The sequence below is a fragment of the Phragmites australis genome, chromosome 7 (assembly GCF_958298935.1).
Source record: "Phragmites australis chromosome 7, lpPhrAust1.1, whole genome shotgun sequence".
Classification (NCBI taxonomy): Eukaryota; Viridiplantae; Streptophyta; class Magnoliopsida; order Poales; family Poaceae; genus Phragmites; species Phragmites australis.
This window is the reverse complement of record NC_084927.1, coordinates 12,062,504-12,087,528: the sequence shown is the minus strand read 5'-3', so window position 1 is coordinate 12,087,528 and position 25,025 is coordinate 12,062,504. Positions and strand designations below refer to the sequence as shown.

Sequence of the window (25,025 nt, the reverse complement as noted above, 5' to 3'; positions counted from 1 at the left end):
TGTTCAACATGTGGAACCATGAGGTTTATCATTTTAGGATTTATGGTTCTTTCACAAATGATCCTGGGCCTGATTGTGTGCTCGTCCTTGATCCCAAAAAGATGAAGCAAAAGAAGGGATGTCGCAGGATGACAAGGCTTCGTAATGATATGGACAAAGCAGAAGTCAGCCATAGCGTAAAATGGTGCAGCAATTGCAATGGAACAGGACACACTTACAAGAAATGCACCATTAGTGTGCCAAGTGTCAACCCCACGGAAGCAGGTCATTTTGACTCAGCTGCAGATGGAAGACGTCCTCATGCACATCGATCGTCGGCTTTGCCGAATCATTGAATTCGATTAATGTTGTAATTTGTGCTATGATGGAAATTCGTGTGTGCAACATTGTAGTTTGCTATTGTAGTTGTGACATTGTCACTATGTTTGAGGTTGTAATGTATTTGTTCAATTCTTCCTTTTTTTCTCTAACTTATTTTGGTTGCATAGCCGACTTGGTCCAATGTGCAGACCCACCGCGCGTACTCGGACTTTGTTCACCAGTTCGATGAGCTGGCAGTGAATGACTTCCTCTGAAGGAGGTACTTCCATGTGCACCAGTTGGAATTTTGATGTTGTGCTTACGGGACTGGGAATACTGGCTCACACGGTGCGCCATCATCTGTGACATCTACGTCAAGGAGTACTAACCGCATTATGTGATGCAGCAATTTGGGAAGTTGCAGGTGTTCTCACTCCCACTCACTAGGATGGTGCCTAGCAACATACGCATGTGTGTAACATTATAATTACCTATTCATGTCTGTCATTGATCCTCTTTTTGTCATATGCTTATGTTTCTGTAGGTTGATATGCAAATGGGCTCACAGCATGAGCATGTGTGCAGCCATGGGTCCAGAAATGGGACCAAGGTATCGAGGACATCATGAATGAGGATTGGCCTCACTCTAAGGAGGTGTACGAGTTTCTATCATGGTTTGTGGCTTGGATACAGATCCATGTCATGTACACACCGACCAAGCCTCCTCAACACGCGGCAAACGTGTGCGACATGTACCTGGTGCACAGGGACTAGGTGCGTTTTCTTGAGGTACGTAGAACAATACGCAACTAGTCATTCACTACAATTCTTGGTACAAAAAATAGTCTAATAAAATGAAACTTTTTCTTGCAGAGGGGTCTACTGTACCAGGCTAGGTTCAAGGCATGGACGATCCAAGAGCGGTTGGATAGTGGCCTCGAGGTCCCCAAGTCCAAGGTGAGCGCGGCATTAGGCCGGATCTACTGGAAGGCGCATAAGGTGATTAGGCCACTCAATTGCAGGTCGTCCTCATACGTTGCAACGGGACCAAGAGTGTTTGATCCTCTCCCGCCACACCACTCGGCCATTAGTATGTCCGACCCACTGCACCCATCTGTATGTCCGACCTTCGTCTCCAAGCCCTTGAGGCTAACTTCCACCCCGACCGCTGACCCCTACTATGGCAGCGCCTTAGCAAGATAGTCCTTCACCAATGGCGATGACCCACACTGTAGTGGTGCCTTAGTGAGGCATTCATTCTCCTGCGTCAGCGATGACCCCAACTACAGTGTCATAGCATCGAGTCTAGCCTTCACCGATGTCGGTGACGACTTCTATGCCAACAGCTGGTCGATGCAGCCTTCCTCCATGGATCTAGGTCCTTCGACTTCTCATGTCCCTACCTTAGGTACAACACTTGCTTCGTGAATAACCAATTGTTATGTATCTCATGCTTTATCAGTGCTAACATGTTTTCTTCGTTCTTTGATATGGAGAGATTGACGATCTCGAGGACGTAGAAGCAAAGGGTAGCTACATGGAGATACTCATCAGGGACGATAGTCAGGTCCATGGATACTCGTCATCTTTGGATAGAGTGATGAGCTTGATGCATCACAGCTACCTGGGGCGCCAATTATAGGGACACAGGCCTCCTAGGACAACTACGCCACTCTACCGCTTGCTGGATGGCCTGCACGAGTGATCGTTCCACCAGAGCCGCTAACGTACTCAGCGCAACACGTGAGAGCATAGAGACACAAGGTCTCGAGGGAAGGTGAGACACGAGGGTCATCCCCAACAGGGGACGTAACCAATAAGCTACTATGTTATTCTTTGTTTCATGGCGCTATGTTGTTGTTAGTGTCATAATATCTTTCATGTACCACGTTTTTGTTTTGTGATTCTATTCGGACCATACAATCATACCACGAGCATTTCATAATAATCATAATAAACATGTCGACCTAACATACAATAGCATGTACAATACCCCTAGTGGTGTACCGAATTTTGCCTAACATGCGTTAGGGAATATGACATGGCGAAGATCGATGGTACAATACACAAATAACAATGCCATCCTAACTGTGGTTCTAATTGTATTGACTCAGAGGTGAACTGTGAGGAGACTCTTGAGTCTCAATAATCTTCACCACCATATTGCGCTGACGGAGGAGGACAAGGTGGAGGAGTAGCATCTCTATTGTGGCACAAGCTGGGGCACCACAGATTGATTTATACAGAAGGGTCCTCCAGGTGTATTATAGGAGGACTTGGCATATTCTCCACCTCCCTCTGCAAGTCGAAGAATTAGTCTCGCAGGTGGTGGATGTAATCTTAGATATATTGCAGTATAGGAGGATCAACCCATCTTATGTATTGGCAGTTGTTGGGGTTGTCGTCAGAGTCCAACAGAAATGTGAAGGTCACAATGCATAATATTTTAAAAAAGGATACGAATGGTCATGGTGATATAGTTCTCACCCACTGAAGAGATCATCAGAAGATTTGACATCCCCTATGAATGGTCCAATCGTACATCTGAACTATGCAGTCGTAGCCATGGGAGCACTTGGGCCAAGGCTCATTCAGGTGCTCATAAATCCTTAGGTGATTTGGAGGATGAAAATCACTCCTATCCAGCAAAGGAAAGTTGTAGAGTGGCTCGTTGTACTCAGTTGGACCAAACGAACCCTCCCATCTCACCACCATCCGCCAGTCACCCCACCCCCTTCTTCCTTGCCCCCTCCCGCCCCTAGCCTTCATTGATCATTGTGGCTTCAGTTTCAAGATACATGAGCCTTTTATAGATGCGTTGTTATACCATAGCACATTTTAGTGTGGCATAATTGTTTTCGTTGCGCCATATAAGACTCATCTTTTCATCCCAAAAGACTTCGCATACTACAACTATTTTTGTATCGCACAATCTGTCATTTCGCTTCATAGTTGTCTATAGTTGCCGCCTCAAACAGGTCCTCATGGATTCCTCGAAGAACAACTTGATGGTAGTGCAACAATAGCATGAGCGTCCATTGTGTAGGTGTGGTGACCGAGCTCGAATGTCAACATCATTCGAGGTCGAGACTTTTGGAAGGAGGTTCTTCATGTGTCTGGAGCTAGACGACGATTTCATGGTGCGTCTCTCTCTCGTTGCCTTCATCCACACATCCAAACTATACATTGAGTATATCACTTCTAACTTTCGGTTTATTGTCCAAGCCTTGTTGTTTCAATGAATGGATTGACCTTGTGAGGCCACCATATAGTGGGGGCTACTGAAACTAAATGTGAGTACGAGATTAGGATGGAGGAAGCACAGCTGCGGTAGGAGGCACGACATGAGCGCCAAAAAGAACGTCAACACCGAGAACAAGAAAGCAAGTGATAGGTTTAGGAACTTCAGAGGCCTGAGGAGGAACATCTTCTCTGACAAGACATTCAAAAGAGGTAGGAGGCTGAGCTTCAAGGGCATGAGAAAGACCTACAAGGCGTGAAACACTCCTGCACTGGCAAGAAGAGGCTAATCACGAAGCGACACATCAACAAAGTGGGAGTCATCCCCGGTCCACCTAGTAGACGCCTTTCCCTATCCGTATCAATGTAATATTACCGTCCACTTTGTGTGACCGAAGATATGGAACCATGATAATGTCATAGCTGGTTCATTACCTGCTCGCCTGGTCATAGAGCACGACGCGACCACTTGGAGCTGGTCGAGGACACGACAAACCTGCTCGAGGAACTGGTCAAGGAGCACGACCACCTGCTCGGAGCTAGTCGAGGAGTGTGACCACCTGCGTGTGAATGGTCACGAATCTGATTGAGAAGCTGCTCGAGGAGTTTGATGCGCACAATGTTGGATGGGTCTACTCCAACTCTTCTTCTGCTGCATTGGGCGTCAAGTGGTAACGATCTATGATCTACTACTTGCATGTTTTCCTGGGTTGATGTGGTAGAAAAATTTTGTTTTTAGGCTAGCGTAGCCAACCCGTTCCTCAATACGTATCACTACTGGTTCAAACGGAAACATCAACTTTTGGCCATTGGTGGTTATGAACCAGCAATGATACCTTATCACTGCCAGTGCTAGCAAGACCGATACTAATAGGTGGTCGCCGATTGGGGTTTCTGTGGTAGTTAAAGGGCGTAGGAGCTGCAACCTGTTTTTGTGGTAAGTGTTATTTCTATGTAACCACTATTATCTTCTATGCCTTCTGCTGTGATGAGATGGTCCCAATTGATTCCAAATTAGATGGCATCTATGGAAATTCCATGGTTTGATTATACTCACTGGAAAGAGCTCTTGTGCTTTGGTTATGCTCACAGAAGAGTTACCGTTATTGAATTATGTGTGCTGCTGTATATGTTTGCGTGTTGCTAGTTATAGATGTTCACGTCTGATGCACCTGTTTTTTCTTGGTACAATTGCCAAGGATACTTGAGACAATATTTGGTGCAAGTGATGAAATCCGGAAAAAATCTAGTTGATGCCAGTTTTTGTGCTGCCTGTGATGCAATTGACATCGCTAAGAGCTATAGAATTCATGAGTTGCAGCTCAGATTTTTGTTTATTGCACCAAACAAGATATAACCAGGCTAAGCAACAGGTGAAGAAAATGGTCAGGACTTGACCATATTATTGCAAAGCAGCCCAAACCTAAGGATAAGTACGCTACACTTGGGCCAAGATGACTAAACTCATGTTCCATACAACCTACAAAACAAATAATATATTTTTATTTTTTATTTTCCAATTTAGCAAAAAAGACGCTAGTGTCAAAAAATTATAAAAATGGACTCATGTCGCCCATTCACTAGGCGAGATATAAATATTGCCCAGCGAACGGGTGATAAATGATGTGGCAGTCTGGTGGCTATGTAGAGATTCTTCTCGTCCTTTGAGTGGAAAAGAAATATTTCTCGCCCACCAAATATTTCTCTCCCTCCAAAGAGAAAGGTGTTTTTTATAAATTTGCATTCCCCACCCTAGAGGTAGCAAATTTTATGTAAAATAATTTTTTTTAATTTGTGCAGATGTAGCATCATTGGATAGTAGAACCTGACATTTTTGTTGACAGATAGATGTAGATACAAGACGTCTAGGTTTGATACATGATTTAGTATAGTGGAATGTTGGGAATAGAATAGAGAACCTATTGCGTGGAGCAGGGATATTTCCCCATCCTCGCACACATCGCTTCATGCTCGTCCTCTTCTTGGCGATGCAAGAGTAGAACCTGATGCCTCTGAAGTAGTTTCTCATGCCTTTGATGTTCTTCCTCATGCCTCTTTAATTTCACCTCCCAAATGTGGAGTTCGTCATCCCACCTTTGACGGAAGCCTTAAATAAATGTAGTTCATAATATGGAATTGGAAGGTGGGAAAGAGTGGAAAAAGGGAACATACCATGAAATCAGGCTCTTATTTGGGACACTTCAAAAACCTCCTGTCAATGGTCTCTGCATTGAAGGACATCGTCATTTCAGCTCGGTGACCACACAGGTACATCAGACGCGCATGCCAATGTGGTACTCCGAGGTGATGGTTCCTCTAGGAATCCATGACACTCTGGTAAGATGGGTGCAATGGAATTGTGTGAAGGGAATGGAAAACCATTTTTGAGAAGACTGGTGATGGAAGGCATATTGAATTTAATGTCTCTAGTTTACATGTTATTTGCATAGTATAGCATTGTGGTACTAGTAGTCAGTTATTGTATAGTCATTTTCGAACGACTATTTAGATAGCACGCTTGCTTAGAGTCTTTTGTCGCGATGCTGACAAATGACTAAAGTTGGACAAAGGAATATGATATGTGATAGAAACAAAGTAGAAAAAACTATTAAAAATATTACAATAATTCTATTGTAACATGTGCCTAGTATCGTCCTTGCTTTGGGGTGACCCCTTAACAGACCTAGACTTCGGTGCCTTGCGATTCCGTGCTCTTACGTGGTGTGTTGAGTACGTGAGAGGGTACAATGGGACCACTATCCACGTAGGCTGGCCAATCTGAGTAGGCATCTTGTACTCCTCATGCGACTGTTGCGTAGGGACAAGAGGTGCACCACCTAACTAGGACACACCAACCACCTCGTGCAGAGCACCCTAGTTCAAGAAGGTGTCAAGCTTTTACTAAGGAGAGTTCTGCATGTACCGCTCGGAGTGTGCCACTGCTTTATCTTCCTCTTTGTCTGAATCGTTGAACCCTACATATGCATTACAGAGCAAGACATGTTACTACAATAGGCAACTACAAAATTTACAAAGTAGAGAATCCATTGTTGACATAATTACCTTTGTCCATGGAAGGGGTGCGTGATGATGATCTATAGGTATATGTGGCAAATAGCCTGACACCAAGCTGGGGAAAGTGAAACAAGATTTCATTAAGTCCACATACGTCAAGTCCATTTAATGCAACATATTCATTGTTTGACTTATGTACCTGGTGAGTACACCGAATGTGGGGTAAGAGGAGGTTGAGCCATAAAGATCCAAGATGGGTGAGGATGCCGAGTAGTAAACATTGATGTCGGGTGTGGAGGCCACAGTGGAGGAACAACATTAATGCTGGCGCAACAAGGGGTCATTCATCTTCAAGATCTTGCTCGTTCTCTCATAGGTCCTCAGAAGAGATGTCAGCACCTCTAACACAAAGATCTCTAGCCCCTGTTCACCTACTAGATACTTGTATTGGCCTCCATGTGTATTTGTTGCACAAGGTCCCTCCTTGAATAGACAATATGAAGATTAACATAATTAGTTTTAAAGTTAATAGAAGGGTAGAATGATAGATGTTACAAAAGAAAGGAACTGCCAATGATGAGGCTTTGCCTTTATGCACCGGGTACGTGCCTTGCATGCTCAGTGTGTGCGTCTGCACCTCGGGCGGCATGGACGTGACCCATATTTGCTTCCACATGAGGAACCAATGTAGGTACTCACTCAGTGAAGGCCTCGATGGAGTGTGGCTAGTCCTTCTGAGTGACGTCCTCAAGATCCTATTCCCATAGGATCACCCAAGGTTCCACATGTGGTGCCCATAGGGTACGCAACACCATACCCTATCGTGTCATCCTGCACCACATTATGGTGTATTAGCTCAATAACAATACAAAAATTATGATTGGAAAATGCAATTCATAACACTTACTTATGAATGTGAGGAGGCATGGTATGCACGATGTATAGGGGTAGTACTATTGACGACTGAACTGGCGCATCACCCAGTGCGGCGCATAGTCCTTGACAAAAATGTCAGACACTAATGGCTTCCTAGTCACCTAGTAGTCCTTATCCCTAAAGCCCAATGAAGAGAGGTCATGGGGTGCATGCTTGTGGATGTCTACCTCATTAAACGGTGTCCACTGCATGCCGTCGTCCATGTCCGCATATAGCTAGGCCATGAAGTTGGGGTACGCCCTCCGTGTCTGCACGTGGGCCCATGTTGGCTGGACAAAAAGAGTTGCCATATGCATTAAATGAAAGAAGCAATATATTGAATGCATGAGATACATGGATCACAAGAGAACTTACTCATCATTAGTACCATAAAGAACCCATAGTTATGTGTCCTCATCGTCCAGCTCGAACATCATTGCAAGGCACACGGAGTGTCCGTAAGCAGTCACCTTATAGAGAACCACTAATCGGACCATAGCTCAACAAGCAATGGGCAGCCAGTGAAGATGGCAGTCCCATCCTCTGTGCTTGCCTCACACAGACCCCTATACGTCATAGTTACCACATATAAACCGAAGCTGTACTAGGGGACGTCCTCCAATGGGCAGTCGGATATCTACCTAGTGTAGTGGATCATGCCCTTCCTCACCGAGCTATCATATGGTGAACATGACCCAACCAAATAGCCAAAGTAGTAGGCCTACAAGTGCCTACACACAGTGGCGTCGTTGGCCTCAGCGTGGATATAATCTGCATGTTAGTAAAAACAAAGAAAATTAAGCACATAAAGCAAGAGCATAATAAGGAAGCACGAAATAGAAACTAATGTACCGTGAATTGGTGGATCCACTTCTTTGTAGGGTTGTGCATCTTGATGACAGCAAATAGCCCATACGTGGGGGCATCGATCATCAACACAACATTCACAAAGCGTGCCAAGAGGTCCTCATGCCAACTGGGCTTGACGTCAACCATGGCCACCGTTGCCCTTGCATAAGATAGGACAAATATGAACGAGAGACATCTTGCAGTGTAGGCACCATCTCCCTCATGGGAGGTGGAACATGTGTGTGTTGGGCCTCAATCAGTCCAGAAGTGTTGAAAGGAGGAACTAGTCATAGGAGAACCACATCATAGCCTCTGCTCGCCTAACTGCCTTGTCCACCTCAACAAATCTAACAGAGTGGGAGTACCCTCGTTGCATGCAACCAGCAAAAGAATATGTTCTAAGCTATGCAAGGAGGAGACTTGACGAACAACGGACCATAGACATGTGAAGACTATGTTTTGCAAACCTGGGGATCCAACACTCATCCAATATCACGACCTTCTGTGGGCATAGCACGTGAGTTCAACACCCCCCCTAGTAGCTGTCAAGAAGTAGTGGTGCTTGACATCCAAGTGTGGTTCAAGAAGCTTCAGGTGCTCATAGCGGTCCCTAACCCCAGTAGCCCTACCTACTTCATATCACAACGTACCACAAATTTAACAAAACATAGTTTGTAACAACATACCTGGAAACTTAGAATAACTGTATATCTCCCTTTAGCGGCATCAGTTCCTAGAAAAAACGTTCCCTTGCATGGCTCAATATAGCCCTAATCTTCTGCTCATGTTACTTAGGATCCAGATTTCAAACCCTGCATTAACTAGCTGTAAAATGCCCTAAAAGTCCTTTCACTTGCTCTAGCTATACCCCTATTCACTGACTCAAATACCAACAAGTCTACCCCTTCCTGACCAAAAGAAATCTTCCATTCTCCAAAGAAAATCTACAAATACAACTTGACTGCCATACCTGTCGATGATCGACAAAAAAACTATACCATTATTCTGTCCTACAACAATTAAATCTGAGAATGAATAACCTAAACATAACCAAAATACTAAACCCTATGTACTAGATAAAAAATAATAGTACATATAAAACATACTTCAAATATTGTAACCTTAAATACTTCAAACAACTAATCCTAACTATCAAATCCTATGTCTGATTGTTACTCTACCTTACTCTAAAATCCTAACATTAATTCCTACAAAATACTACATCAAAAAATAATAGTACAACTACCACTAACTTATATATTCCTAAGATCTAAATCTAGGTCTAATGGCTAGCCTAACACGGTTCAAAAGCCAGTAACAAAATTACATAAATTACCAGCAATGAAGACCAAATCCATCAAGCCTTCAACGCTCTTCTCTTCCTCTCCTCTCAAGTTTCCTCTGTTTTTTCAGATTAAAATGAGAATTGAGATAGGGTCCTTTTATAACGGCTAGGCATTTCTCACCCTCCCAAATCACCCCGTCTCTTTTCTAGACCTCTGAGAGTGAGTTTTTTCTGAGTCTTTGCCTCTCAGCAAGTTAGGCCCACCAAGAGCGTGGCTCCCTCCTCTTGCGTACTAAGAGGGAGATTTTTATAAATCTTGCCCTCTCAACGGGAAATTCATTTCTTGGCCTTGGTGGCTGCCCTGTAAGCCGCCGTGGCAAGTTGGTGAGAAATAATCTCACCCTTTCAGTGATATATGTGTGTATATATAATAGTAATATTAATAATCAAAATAAAACTTGGTAACAAAACACAAGCAAAGCTTTTTTTATATTTCGAAAATCAAAAAATTACAAAAATTGGTGTCCGTTTGAAAAACTGCAAAAATAGGCTACTATCGCCAGTTGGAAAGGTGACAGCCACCTATCGCCCATCCAACATGCGATAGGTTTGAAAAAATAAACATGTCGCCCTTCCAACGAACGATAGGTTAAAAATTCAAAAAAATAATGCGTTTACATTACTCTCAAAACTCAAAACACTATCAAAATAGCCAAAAAAATTCTAAAAACATTGGTGGTACATATGATACTATGATCTAGCTCTCCAAAAAGTTTCAGACAAAAATATGATTTGTATAATGAGAAACAAAAACGACAAATTTCATTGTACATAGTCTGTCAGACTGTGTACAAAAAATTTGTCCTTTTGTTTCTCATTTTAAATATATTTTTTTAGTTGAAATTTTTTAGAGAGCTAGATTATAGAATCCTCTACACCATATTTTTTAAAAAATAATTATGACTATTTCGGTAGTGTTTTGAATTTTGAGAGCATTAGAATGCTGTATTTTTTAACTTGTCGACCGTTGGAAGAGCGACATGTTAATTTTTTTAACCTATTGCTTGTTGGAATGGCAACAATAGTCTATTTCTGCAAATTTTTCAAATGGACACCTAATTTTACAATTTTTTATTTTTGAAATATAAAAATAAAAAATTCAACACAACCATAACCAATCCCTATGCCAGCCCAACTACCTAGACGACTCAACCAATTGCAAGGACAACCCAGCCTGCATCCCCCAAAAAACCAACCAAACACCATGGCATGAAAGGCCAGGCTGTGACGAACCTAGTTCCCACCCCTAGCCAGGCACAGGGTCGGTCCCATACCAATCACAACCTATATTCACGCAAAAGCAAATCATATCTCTCCTACTTAAAAAAGATGTAAAACGTGTTCCGTCCGCTAGAATATTCCTCCATGATTCCTCCGCCGATCGCCTGCTCCTTCATCCACCTGATGGCTTCCGCATCCCGCGTCTTCCTCCACCTCTGCTTGATGGTCATTCCCGATCAGATGCCCGTACCCTTTGTCCGCACGCCCGCGCCCTCCTACCCTCGCCCAGTGCCACTGCCGCCGCAACCGTTCCCTCCTGCCCTCACCCACACGCAGCCGCCCCCACACAGCCACGCCACCGTGTACCCCTCCTCTCCCCTCACAATCGCCACCACGCAATCACGCTCTCAATCCCCGTGATCAACGAGCTCACACACCACCGGCAGCCTCACGCCAGCCTCCTGCAGCTATCCCGCTCCTGCCCCTCACAACCGCGCCACCGTCCGCCGTGACGAGATCTGTCCTTACAGCTCCACTTCATCATGTGGTCCCGCTCCCACTCACCCTTATCGACCAGCTCCACGCAAAACGGAACACACCATTGGCGGCCTCACCGATGACGGCGCCCTCCTGACGACGTTGGGGGTGGGGGCTCCAGTGACGGGAGGTACCAGGTTACCAGCCGATATTTCCATTGATTCTCGTGCGATCCGTGTTCTCAACCCAGCGGTGCCACCCACCCTCCTGACCAAACCTTGGTTGCCATCCAAATCCCAATTCCCAGCACCACCAGTCGCGCTCTCGCAGGCAACAATGGCGAGGAGTCGCCACAACTGACATTTTGCCTTCCAATCTAATTGTGGTCCATCAGAGGGGGCACCAGCAACGGCGACTGCGGCGGCTGCAGAGGGAGCACCATCGGTGGTGTCTGGGGCGGGAAAGGTGGGATTTTGCGCTGGCGTGGGCGGCGGCCGTGCGGCGGTGGTGGGATGCTGGATGGGGTCGGGCAAGACGGGCTATAAATCGGCGGCGGCGGCGCACGCAGAGCTGGGGCGGGACTTGGAGGCGCGGTGGAGGACTGCACCAAAGGCAAGGACAACACGATGACGTCCAGGAGGGCGAGGAAGATATTGGTGGCCTTGCCCACATAGCAGCTCTGCATCGCCGCTGCTCTGATTCTCTTCTCTGCCTCCAGTGGCTGGCTGCCCTACTTCTCTTCTCTGCCTCCGGTCGCTTGCAGCCATTGCTGGCGGTGCTTCTCAGTCATACATGAAAGTTTGTGGTCTAATTTCAAAACGGATCCGGATCTGCTGAATTAATTACTCTGGCATCTTGTTTGTGTAGGGGACATGCATATAACCGTAAAGGATGAGGCTGATGTTAGCTTGAAGCTGGATGACAAAGTTGATGGAGTTGCCTTCTTTCAAACTGGTGCTATGGATATATCACAAAGGAATCTTCTCAAAGGTTTAACTTCTGATGAAAGTGTTGTTGTTAAGGTGATGCCTCGCACTTTCATCATTTATCCTATTTAATTTTGTGTGCTTAATGTCAAAAGCTAATTTTTGTGAATATATGATCCCCATCCAGGATTCCTTGACACTAGGAGTGGTGATTGTCAAGCATTGCGGATATACGGCAACTATGAAGGTTTCTGGACACACGAAAGACTGTAATGATGGTAAACAATCCTGTGATATCTCTGATAATTTTGATGGGATGCTGATCATTGATTTACATGACCATCCATATGGAGGTTCTAATGCCTTGAATGTTAACATGTTTGATATATACTCTCATGTAATTTTAGTTGCTTAAGTAGTAGCTTCAATATGTTATTCATGATTTATTTGCTCATTACTACAGAAAATAATGTTTTAATATATATTAATTTTCTCACATTTGACATGGAAATAAAAGGCCATATTCCTATAATCTCTCTTTAACTGTTTTTCATTTCAGTTTAAGAGTACGGCTCCCGAAAATTATCAATCCAGAAACTGTTGTTGGTAATCATACCTTACCCCAAAGTCTCATGGTGATATTCCTGCAAGGAAAATAGCATGTACAGTACTTGAAGACAGCTTGATAAAGTCAGCATTCCTTGCAAAAATCCTATAATTATCAGATGTGAACTTGGGTCCTGGCTGCAATACTTTCTGAAAAAGGATTCTCCGGCATCTGAGAATGGTAAGGGGAATGCAACAAATGGTGACAAAGAGTCAGCTGTCAAAGGTCTTGGAAAGCATTTTGAACAGTTAAGGAAGATTAAAAAGAAAGAATGCAATATTGAAGGTTCCAACTCTGAGAAGGAAGAATCTAACTACTTGCCGATGAATGGTATGCAAGAATCGGATAAAATAGCAGTTGATGAAACAAACAAGGAGGCTGATATAAGCAAGCTGATGTCAGATGATGCTTTCTTTCGCTTGAAGAGTTTGGGAGCTGGCCTTCATGAAAAGGTGATTTAAATCTGCAGGTTCACTCTCTTAGAATTCTCTTTTAAGATGGCTAGAACTATGCTTGTGATCGGCTTGTAAATTCTCTCTAAAATGCTTGTACGTAAATCTCCTTTTCTATTGCTAATATATAGAACAGTAGGTGCCTCCCCTACTGTAGCCTCCTCTACTGTAGTTCGTAAAAACAAATGTGCAAGTTCATAGGATTATTTTAGAGTTCCTGAACACGATTAATTGATATATTAGAGTTTAACTTATGTTTCGATGAACTTTTTCATGCTATTTCACTTTGGATCAACATAGCAAGTAATTTGTTCTACTGTAGCCTCCTGCAGGCGATATCCATCAGCACGACGCTGAAGCTGTACATGTCGGACTCTGGGGAGGCCTTGCCGGTTATGATGCACTGCGGGTCGAGGTAGCTCGGTGTGCCAGCGATAGCGGTCATCATCTGTAGGCTCATGCCGTGGTCGATGAGCCGCGCGAGGCCGAAGTCGCCGAGCTTGGTGTTGAAGGACTCGTCCAGCATGATGTTGCTCGACTTGATGTCGCCATGGACGACGCATTGGTCCCATTCTTGGTGGAGGTACAGCACTGCAGAGGACAATCCAAGAACGATCTGGTATCTGAAATTTAAGGTTAAAGATGAGTACATCTACAGGTTGATTTGAAATATGCTGCTATATATATCTCCTGATTCCTGAACGAAAAGACAGGACTCCTGCAAATTTCCATAAAAAATACTTATAGAATTCAGGTCAAACTTAGTTTTGTTTGATATATTCTGTTCAAAGTTCATGGCGAAGTGATAGTCAAAGACCAACAAGTCAATATCCTCTTCAAAGTTCACACAACACACTCTTGAAGGACATTGCATACTCTGCTCTGTTAACATTTAAGGTTTGCAACTTTCTTTGAATCAGAGCAATGTTTGTTAATAAGCTTCCACCACTGCCTGCGCCCAGTTGCCCACCTACCCTCTGCACCCGCCATTGCTGACACAGGCAGCCCATATCCCTCAATAGCCGGCCCTGATAAGCCTGACCCCAAGTCAAAACCCTAAGCAAGTTTGTATTTTGAATTGTATGCAATATTTGAATCACTAGATTAAGTGCTAGATATGCTCTAGATTCAGTTATGTTCCTTTCCGTAAGTTTAGAAATCATGTGTCGTTTCCCATGGATCACTCCTAATTGGGTTGCTATGTCAAAGTTACAATTCCATCTTTTGTATTGTTCTCGAGAACTTGAAAAATGTTTGAATAATTCTTGTGCATAGTTAGCATGTTTTATTTCTTTTCGGCATTTCTAGTGGGTGTTCGCATGGCTGGTTGTTGGCTGTGCGCGTGCGCCCGCGCGGGAGCGCGTCGTGCGCCACGACCGAGACGTCTGGGATGGCATTCGTCGATGATGGGCGTGGTGTGCAAGTCGGGGATCATGACCCAGTTTTGTAGCTTCTAATCGTTGCTTTATATAGTGAACGAAGAGTCCAGCAAATAAAACACAACTAAATACCAAGTGTCAGAGTTCTGTTTCGTAATCAGTGTTCGCATGAATCCTTTGTGCGTGCAGAGAGATCGCCGGTGTCAAGGTGTGACGTTTCTCCGGCGAATCCTAACACGTGGCATCAGAGCCGGTTGCAGGCCGCGGTTCGATCGCAGCGAAGTATTGCTGTTGGAATCGTGACCGCGTGATCGACTACGCGCTGATGACAGGACCAACGCCACCGCCGGGGAAGGGCGGCAGGTCGAGCGGCACCAAGGATGGCGCGGTGATCCAGCGAGTAGTACGTGAGGTGGGCGGCGGGACTAGCTACCCCGTTCTCACCAAGACAAATTACTCCGACTGGGTACTCCTCATGAAGGTGAAGCTCAAGGCTCAAGCGCAGTGGACGGTCATCGACAAGGGTGGCATTGATCCACAGGAGGACATGTTGGCGCTCGATGCTCTGTGCAGCACCGTGCCGCCAGAGATGGTGTCCACGATCACTGATAAGGTGTCGGCAAAGGAGGCGTGGGACGCCATTGCGACCATGCGGGTCGGTGACGACCGCGTGAAGAAGTCAACCGCGCAGCAGCTGCGGCGGTAGTTCGACTTGGCGACGTTCAAGGACGGCGAGACCGTGGAGGACTACACCTTGCGCCTGAATGGGATGGCGGCCACTCTCGTGACGCTCGGCGAAGTCGTGGAGGAGACCAAGATTGTGGAGAAGATTCTCCGCTGCGTGCCGCCTCGGTTCAAGCAGATCGTGTTGGCGATCGATGGGTGCAGCACAAAGCACATCGCCTGGGGATCTACACTCTGCTGCGGCAGAGTCCTCTCATGGCCCGGTAAGGCTATGGGAGGAGAAGGTGTTCGTCCAATTGGGGCCTGAGGAGGAGCGCAATGCTCTCACATGGGTTCTCGACACCAGGGCCAAGAATCATATGTCGGGGTCTGGGGTGACATTCGTCGAGCTCAACACGACAGTCTGTGGGACGGTGCGGTTTGGGACAACTCCGTCGCACGCATCGAAGGCTGCAGGATGATTCTGTTTAGCTGCAAGGACAACGAGCACAGGTCCTTCTCCGGTGTCTACTACATTGCCTAGCTAATGACAAACATTGTGAGCGTTGGCCAACTGGATGAGGCAGGCGACGACATCCACATCGACCATGGGGTGATGCGGATCCGTGAGCCGGAGGGGTGGCTGCTGGCGAGGGTGGCACGTGGATGGAACCGCATGTATGTGCTACGGGTCACCATTGCCTAACCAATGTGCCTGGTCGTGAGAGGCAAGGAGAGCGCCTAGCAATGGCACACCAGGCTTGGGCATCTCAACATGTCGGCCCTGCGGTGCATGGCTTGGGAGGAGCTGGTGCGTGGACTGCCCAGCATCGATCAAGTTGACCAGCTTTGTGAAGCATGCCTCTCCGGAAAGCAGAAGAGGTCGCCATTCCCAGAGCGTGCACAATACCGAGGGCAGCGCGCCCTGGAGCTAGTGCATGGAGATCTGTGCGGCCCAATCACATCGGCGACCCCTAGTGGCAACAGGTATTTCTTGTTGCTCGTCGATGATCACAGTCGGTTTATGTGGGTGGCGGTGCTCTAGTTGAAGGACCGTGCTACGACGGTGATCAAGGAGATCTAGGTGCGTGCTGAGGTGGAGTCAGGGCACAAGCTCGCAGCGCTCCAAACTGATCGTGGTGGCAAGTTCACCGCGACCGAGTTCGCGGAGTACTGCGCAGCTGAAGGCGTGCACCGACAACTGACAGTGCCATACAGTCCACAACAGAATGGTGTCGTCGAGCGGTGAAATGGCACGGTGGTGGCGACCGTGCACAGCATGCTCAAGGGAAAGGGGCTGCCGGGCTGGTTCTGGGGCGAGGCGGTTAACACCGCCGTATATGTCCTAAACCGGTGCCCGACGAAGAGTGTGGAGGGCATGACCCCGTTCGAGGCGTGGTACGGGAAGAAGCCGGCGGTGCATCATCTAAGGACGTTCGGCTACCTCATCTACGTCAGGAACACCATGCCACACCTCGAGAAGCTGGATAATCGTGGCCAGAAGATGATCTTCGTCAGCTATGAGCACGGCGGGTCCAAGGCGTATCGTGCATATGACCCCACTACAAGGCGCATCCACGTGACACGAGATTTGGCCTTCGACGAGCAAGGCCAATGAGATTGGTCTGATAATGTGGAGGTTGCGGCGCCAGCGGCAAACGACGATGACATCTTCACTGTCAAGTATGAATCGGTGCACCGGCATGGCGCTATAGAGCAGGAGGATGGCGGAGCGGGTCTCCCTGGAGCTCACATGGACTCGGCACCAACAACACCACCTTGGGCGGGATCGCCACTCGGGTCTACATCACCCGTGGCAAGCACACGGTTGTCACATGGCGTTCTTGGCGTGCAGTCACCATCTGGCGTACAATTTGTGACTCCACCAGCAACCATCGATGAAGATCTGGATGCCGATCATGATGAAGACATACCACTACGTTTCCGGGCAGTGGACGACGTCGTTGGTCCAGGATCGCCACCTAGATATGATGTCTGTGACCTGGGCGCTGGACATCTGTTCGTGGTGAGCGTAGAGGAACCAGCGTCACTTGCAGAAGCAGAGCAGGCGCCATGCTGGCGCAGGGCGATGGAAGAGGAGCTGCAGGCAATCAAAGAGAACAAGACCTAGATGCTCACAGAGTTACACCACGGTCGTCAAGCTATTGGCCTGAAGTGGGTTTACAAGGTGAAGCGGGATGAGCTTGGTGCTACAGTGCGGTACAAGGCATAGCTCGTCGTCAAAGGGTACGCACAATGACACAGTGTCGACTACGACGAGGCATTTGCACCTGTGGCACGCATGGAGGTCATGCGGTTGCTTGTTGCATTGGTGGCTCATGAAGGTTGGGAGATCCATCATATGGACATTAAATCGGCGTTCTTGAATGGAGATTTGCAAGAGGTGGTCTATGTGGAGCAGCCACCAGGTTTCAGCAAGGTGTGGAGTGAACATCAGGTGTACAAGCTTCACAAGGCTCTGTATGGGCTACATCAGGCTCCTCGAGCCTGGAATCAGAAGCTGGATGAGAGTCTGCTGTCTCTGGGGTTCAAGAAGTGTCCATCAGATTATGCTATCTATGGCAGAGGTCAAGGTGTTGAGCAGCTGATAATTGGAGTATATGTTGATGATCTTGTGATTACTGGGGCCACCAGCAGCAGCATTCAGAGGTTTAAAAGGGAGATTGCTCGGTTGTACAAGATGAGTGATTTGGGGCTGTTGAATTACTATCTGGGGATTGAAGTAAAACAGTAGGCTGCAGGGATCTCACTGAGTCAAGGAGTCTATGCAAGGAAAATACTGGAGACGGCAGGGATGAATGATTGCAATCCATGCCAAGTACCAATGGAGCCAAGACTCAAGCTGTCCAGGGAAAGCTCAAGCCCACCTGTTGATGCAACAGCATACAAGAGCTTGGTAGGCAGCCTCAGGTATTTGGTCAACACTCAGCCTGATCTTGCCTTTTCAGTGGGATATGTCAACAGATTCATGGAGGAGCCCCATGAGGATCATCTTGCAGCAGTAAAGCTCATTCTGAGATACATTGCTGGGATAAGAGATTTGGGGCTGTTTTATGCTAGGAAGAAAAATCAGCAGCCTGCATTGCTTGGGTTCAGTGATAGTGATCTGGCAGGAGATGTGGATAGTAGAAAGAGTACTACTGGGGTTCTGTTCTTCTTGGGTGATAGTGCAATAAGTTGGCAATCTACTAAGCAAAAGGTAGTAGCATTACCAAGTTGTGAGGCCGAGTACATTGTTGCTGCTATAGCTGCCTGCCAAGGAGTTTGGCTTGCCTGACTGTTGTTTGAAATTCTACAGTCAGATGTTAACCAGCCGGTGCTAAGGGTGGACAACAAGTCCACAATTTCCTTGATCAAAAATCCAGTGCATCACGACTGGAGCAAGCATATAGATACACGGTTTCATCTGATCCGGGAGTATGCAAACAATGGCCTGATTGAGGTGAAGTTCATCAGGACTGATGAATAGTTGGGGACATTCTCACAAAACCTCTGAGCAGGGTCAAGTTCCAGGAGCTTACCAAGAAGATTGGCTTGTGTCAAGGTGAATAATCAGATGCACAAGACTTAGGAGGAGATTGTTTGAATAATTCTTGTGCATAGTTAGCATGTTTTATTTCTTTTCCGCATTTCTAGTGGGTGTTCGCATGGCTGGTTGTTGGCTGTGCGCGTGCGCTATGTCTGCGCGGGAGCGCGTCATGCACCACGACTGAGACGTCTGGGATGGCATTCGCCGATGATGGGTGTGGCGTGCAAGTTGGGGATCATGGCCCGGTTTTGTAGCTTATAATCGTTGCTTTATACAGTGAATGAAGGGTCCAGCAAATACAATACAACTAAATACCAAGTGTCAGAGTTCTGTTTCGTAATCAGCATTCACGTGAGTCTTGTGTGTGTGCAGAGAGATCGCCGGCGTCAAGGTGTGACGTTTCTCCGGCGAATCCTAACAAAAAATTCCAATGTAGCCAGAGTTCATCATTCTGTGATTGACAATTGGTGACTAAACTATTTGCAGACATATATTACTAAAGTGGTACTTTCAGATTGTCAAATACTAGAATATTGTGGAGGCTCAGATAAGATATCCAAACATTTGGTGGCAAGTTGTTATTTGTTAAAGCAGCGGATTTCTTGTTGGATGGAGCCATAGTGGGTCTAGGTTTCCTGTTGCTTGGGAAGAGAACTGGAAGAGAATATGTAATAGACTTTCATTGCCTAATCTTGTGTATATCGCAACTTGATTTGATGCAGGGGCGAAGTCAAGATACAATAGGGGGTCAATGAGAGGCAAATTTGAATCGGTTTTAAAAGCTATTGAATTGATCATTGTAAAAAAGCATATTTTTCTTTTCATATTGGTTAATCTATTTTTTTTCTTTAGGATAACAAAATACATGTGTTACGATGAATTTATATTCCATGATCAGCTTAAAACATCATTTTTCTTAAATTTGCCCACATTAATAAAGGTATGACCTTTTATATAATGGATTGTGATATATATCCATTCAAAATATTGCCTTCATTAGTTTGATATGGACCTACCATAGAGGTTGCTAAAAAATCTCTATAACTAAAAGTAACTAGAGCTTAGGTCAATAAAGAGTAGAGGAATGGAATATAAATCATGACCATTAAGGAAAAATGCTTTAAACTTGGTAAAGTTTCTCAAGAAAAAAATGCTTTGTTACATGAATTCATAGTAACTATGGGTAGAAAATTATATTTGACGACATATAATACCTGAAATGTGTTAAAAAAAGATATATAATACTTGAAACATAGATAATAGATCAAATGAGTTTGTATGTCAATGAGCTCTCAAATTCTTTAGCTTTTATATACCAGTGAACTCTTAAATTCTTTAGCTTTTATCATGCATAAGTGTGTAACTTATTGCCATGGGGGGGTGGGGGGGGTGGGCTGAATCAACCATGAGAGGGCCTGCATCAAGCATAAGGGCTCTGACCCCTATCCGCCCCCTGTCTCCGCCCCTTTTTTGTTGTGCTTTCGACTTTCATTCTATCCCTATGTGCATTTGCCAGAGCGTTGCCATGAGGAAACTTATTCGTGCAGTTTTTGCTATTTCCTTGATGCTTTTCGGCCACTAGGGATATTCCGTTTTTTGGTTGCGCGGGCAGCTAGGGTAGGAGATTTTTTGCGGATATTTTCAAATTTCAAATGCATTTAACATCAAACTGGGTGTCCAACTTTAAACTATTTGAATCATATATTCTTCAAAATTAATCAAAAAAAGATCCATGCTAAATATATTTTATGCTTGTCTTTCTTAACTCATTGATTTCAAATATACTAAACCAACCCATTCAGATATATTGTCTCAGCATATCACTTATTAAATGTTTGACATGTATTTACAAATTGTTGGATTAAGTTCGCAAATTGCTGCATATGTCTTTTAGAAATGTTTCGTTGGCTAAAAAAGTAGAAGAAGATATTATATCGCTGTATTAAGTTTTGCAAATTGTTGCATCAGTTTTTTTAAAAAAATTGAGTTTGCATAAAAACAAAAGGTATAAATATTGACAACACCGAATAATTTATAAGAAATGGAAAATAGGAAAGAAAAAAGCAGGAAACTAAAAACAAGAAAAAAAACATTTTGATGGCTATGCCCATTAGATTTTACTTTTGCACATGGGAATCTATGTTGTGTTTTTCCGGGGAAAGGTAGGTCTGCCGCTTTTCTTTCCCAAGTCGAAATCAACATTTGAATATGGACATGACTACATGAAGAGTATTCTCCATTTAGTCTTAGAGCGAAAAAAATATAGGGCCCTGACAAACTAACAATAAGACCAGCGGATAGCTACGTGCACGCCTACCGCGCATCGGCCGTGTTAGTGTCAATCAGGGAATCCGGAGTGAAAAATTTAGGGCCATGACAAACTAAGAATATGACCGTCGGATAGCTACGTGCTGACGTGCAAGCATACCTCATCGGCCAGGTTAGCGTCACCTCCTTGCTGTAGAGGTGGCCATCAAGACTGCCATTTCTCACGAGCTCGTAGACCAGCAGCAGCCGTCTCCGGCCATGGCACCAGCCGATGAGCTGCACGAGGTTCCGGTGCCGTAGCCGGCTGATAACAGTGACCTCGGACCGGTACTCCTTCCTCCCCGCCATGGACGTTCCCCTGAAGAATACCTTGATGGCAACGTCGCGGCCTTGCTCCTTCAGGTGGCCCCAGTACACCGACCCTGACCCGCCCTGCCCCAGTTTCCCCTCCTCCGCGAAGTCCCTCGTCGCCGCCGCGAGTTGAGCGTACGGGATGGGTTGAGGCCGCGTGCCGGACTCGAAGTCCTCGTCGTCGACGGCGTCGAGGGAGTCATCGCCATCCGTGGTCAGCTTCTCTTCGTCGTATGGACGTATGGTTGCTTGCTCCTGGTTGAGCGCCGAACTAGTAACACCGCGACAGCGGCGACAAGCAGGAGAACCAGCACCGCAGCGGCGGCCACCCCGGCGCTGAGCTGTAGGGTGGTCTTCTTGGTGGACGAGATCGCAGGGAGCGATGTGCTGTTCTTGATCGGCAACGTCGAGTGGAAGGAGAACGAGAGCACGGTGTGGTTGCCGGCGTACTCGTCTCCTGTTGCCGCCGAGAAGCCGACAGCTACCTGCTCTGGCAGAAAGCTTTGCAAGTCCACGGTGTCTGCGGTGCTGTAAGTGGCGCTCCCGACGACCAGGGCGACGTCCAGCCTCCTCGTGCCGTTGTCGTAGACGACCGTTGCGGACATCTCGCCGGCGTCAACGAGGCTGTCGTCAGGCAAGATCGTGTAGTCGCCGCGCGAGTCGACACTGTTCACGTCGAAGCCGATGTGCCGGCTGCTTGGGTCCCAGACATCCCTGTGGATGTCGAACTCCACGGCGACGAACCTCGCATCGCCGGACGCGTTGACCGTCGTGTAGTTTGGCGCTTGGCTCTCATCGAAGAGGCCAAGACAGCCGTCGTAAGACTCCTGCGGCAGGTCCGGCGTGTACGGCGCGAGGAAGAACGTCATTCCGTGGCCGGCGTAGGCAGTACTCTTGCCAGACACTGACTGAATGCTGAAGTTAAAGCTCGCAGTGAAGCTGGCAACCTCGCCGGTGGTGCTGTCCCAGAGCTGCGCCGGCTGCTTGTGCCACGCGCTGCCCCTGGCACGCCCTGCAAACTCGTCGCCGAGCAGCTCGATCCTGCCGGTGGTAACCTTCGCGTCGTCCTCCGGCTTGAAATCATCGGGGTTGAAGGCGTCGTAGCTGAAGGAGAGAGACGTTGCACGAGGGACGTGTGTTGAGAGGACAAAGAAGTAGAAGACGACTACTAGTAGCAGAGGCAGCTGATGAGCAGACGTGCTACTTGAGGCCAAGTTTAGCGTAGCCATGGAAGCTACTTGGGTGTGTTCATCTAGTTCCATGATTGCACCGCCACAACAACGATGCACTCACTCAAAGTTTTGTGTGAGGTAAAGTAAAGCCAACGTGTCTAAATACAGTACTCGGATTTCACAAGAAGCCTAATCTGGCCTCCTGTTACTTGGATCTCAATTTCAAGTGGGTTCCACTTGAATAGGTACTCAGATAAAAAATATAGTTTTTTAACAGCACAGGATGACCACGTAATCAACCCAAACCACGCACTTCTATAGTCCCACCACATGCATATACACGCATGCATGTCCTTACATATGCTAGGGAAGAGATCATCGAGGAACGGAACCGGATCCACTGACGTGGCTCCAGTTACTAAGAGAGCAGTCAACCTCCTATCGGTTCTCCATGCAACATCGACGACTCGATGTTTGCTTCTGTTTCCCATAGGATTCTGTTGCATGGTCCAAGCCCAACCCATCTAACCATGGGAATGAAACTTATCTCTAGTGTAGATATCATTAGATAATCCCTTTGGTCTTGTGATCGATAACCCTTATTTGAACATACATATCTACATGATGTAACCTAGCCATTAGACTTTTTTTTGTTTGTATACCTTTTGCTGACCTCAAAACCTATTTGAACTCCATATCTAACCCAAAACATCCAAATCTCATCTGAATTTCCGAATTCCGTGCCAATATGAGGTACCAAACTAGGCATCACACTCTCTGCAAGTAAAAAAAAAAAGAACACGAGTAGAAGACTGCTGTAAGTGCATAGAAAGTATTGGCAACACTAATACTGAAATAATACTAAAAAAACCCTTCAAAGATGCCATCCATCTAGAATAGAAAAATCTCAGACATGAAGAATGTCCAAACCACACAAGTGCTACTCTTGGTTCATGTTGTTAGTTTAATATATATATTGTACCTGAAGCAACTATATATGTGAAGGTGGACAACATATGAAGAAACAAGCATAGGAATTACTTATTGTTATTGGATCCATGGTGCACTGTGTTGCCATTCCAAGCCAATTTGATGAGAGAGACAATAGAAGCTCGATCATTTCCAAGGCAGTCAGATGAGGGAGATGGAAGAAGAGGCAATAGAGATAGGGGAAGTTCGATCGCTTTGTTCTTTCCCTTCACATAGATAAAAATCGTATAGATAAAAATCGTTGTTACTCTTCCCTTCACATAGATAAAAATCTTATACGGATAGTCTTATAGTTAGCTCACATGTATTATTGTAGATACCCCTAATAGATAGTCTACTTATTTAAGATAATGATATTGCAGTCTACTGCATGTGGATCTACATTAATTTTGTAGATAATACTATAATTAAACAATTGGAGAGGTTGTCTATAGTATTATATATTAGTGACATGTATAACTCTTAATAATAGCACCTACCTATATTATTGGAGATGCTCTCAGCAAAGTGCTTTGTACCAGAGGAGTGTTTTTTTATGGTTGCTTCATGTTGTGCTTGTTCTCTCTTTTAAGCATTCAAATGTCCTAAGCTCCCGGGAAATGCATTCTCTGATACATGTATGAGGATCGATGCCCTCAATGCATTGAACAGGACCAAAACGTTTACAGAATATAGTTTGTAAAGCATCAAGCTCTACAGGAATCTTATTACAAAAATGCAGTCATTCTTTCGCGCTCTCCATGGCTCCTCTTGCTAAAGATCCCTGTACCTTCATTAAAACTCGTGAGGAATGACCAGTCATTTGTGTGGTTAGAATGCTCAAGTTCTTGTAGCTAGTATCACAGAATTGATAGATAGATGGTGATGGTCTTGTATCTCATAAGTGGTTTGTAAACTAGTGCCCGTACATTTTGGTTCCTTTTCAAGCCTTGCATTGCTCAACCAGGGGGCAAGGAATCCCTGCAAGGGAGCAGAGACAATAGATGTTCCCTCGTTAGTATGTAAATTCTAACTCAAGTTGCTCAAAAGCAAGGCCAGTTTGGACCCCAAACAAAGCTTCTTTTTTCTGTTACTGAAATCGACGTATTTTCCATATGTGTGTCCACTAACCTAAATACATAAGAAAGTCTTAGGAGATTGGGAATCAAAGTACGGGATGGCCGGGGACACTACGGGAGAGAGGCACCAGGTTGGGTGACAATGGGGGAAATGGGGGGAGGGGTCGTTATGACGGCTACGGTTTGCTATGTCCATATGAGAAGGAAGATTGCTTTGAGCATGAGAAAAACACTTGACCGAAATATA

The 25,025-nt window shown here is 45.7% G+C and overlaps 1 protein-coding gene and 1 pseudogene across 3 annotated transcripts; one reads left to right on the top strand and one right to left on the bottom strand.

Annotated features, from left to right (window-relative positions):
• The first annotated feature begins 11,088 nt into the window (after positions 1-11,088).
• Positions 11,089-13,803, top strand: LOC133923985 (protein REDUCED CHLOROPLAST COVERAGE 2-like). Of its 3 annotated transcripts, XR_009910702.1 has the most exons (4): positions 11,089-12,384; positions 12,476-12,566; positions 12,848-13,347; positions 13,670-13,803. XR_009910702.1 is itself a non-coding variant. In XM_062369329.1 (3 exons), exons 1-3 carry the CDS (start codon positions 12,235-12,237, stop codon positions 12,850-12,852), a joined length of 246 nt encoding a protein of 81 aa, XP_062225313.1. In that variant the 5' UTR covers positions 11,107-12,234; the 3' UTR covers positions 12,853-13,569. The 3 variants fall into 3 exon arrangements, 2 of the variants coding, with proteins under 2 accessions (XP_062225312.1, XP_062225313.1); XM_062369329.1 differs by lacking the exon at positions 13,670-13,803 and having other exon boundaries at positions 11,107-12,384; positions 12,848-13,569; XM_062369328.1 differs by lacking the exons at positions 12,848-13,347; positions 13,670-13,803 and having other exon boundaries at positions 11,096-12,384; positions 12,476-12,749.
• Positions 13,646-22,921, bottom strand: LOC133923984 (L-type lectin-domain containing receptor kinase IX.1-like; annotated as a pseudogene).
• Positions 22,922-25,025: the final 2,104 nt, after the last annotated feature.

Excerpts from the sequence above, each read along its gene's own strand:
- LOC133923985 (XM_062369328.1), top strand. The coding sequence starts at position 12,235 with ATGCATATAACCGTAAAGGATGAGGCTGATGTTAGCTTGAAGCTGGAT. Across the intron at positions 12,385-12,475 it reads ATGAAAGTGTTGTTGTTAAG|GATTCCTTGACACTAGGAGT; the intron begins GTGATGCCTCGC and ends ATCCCCATCCAG.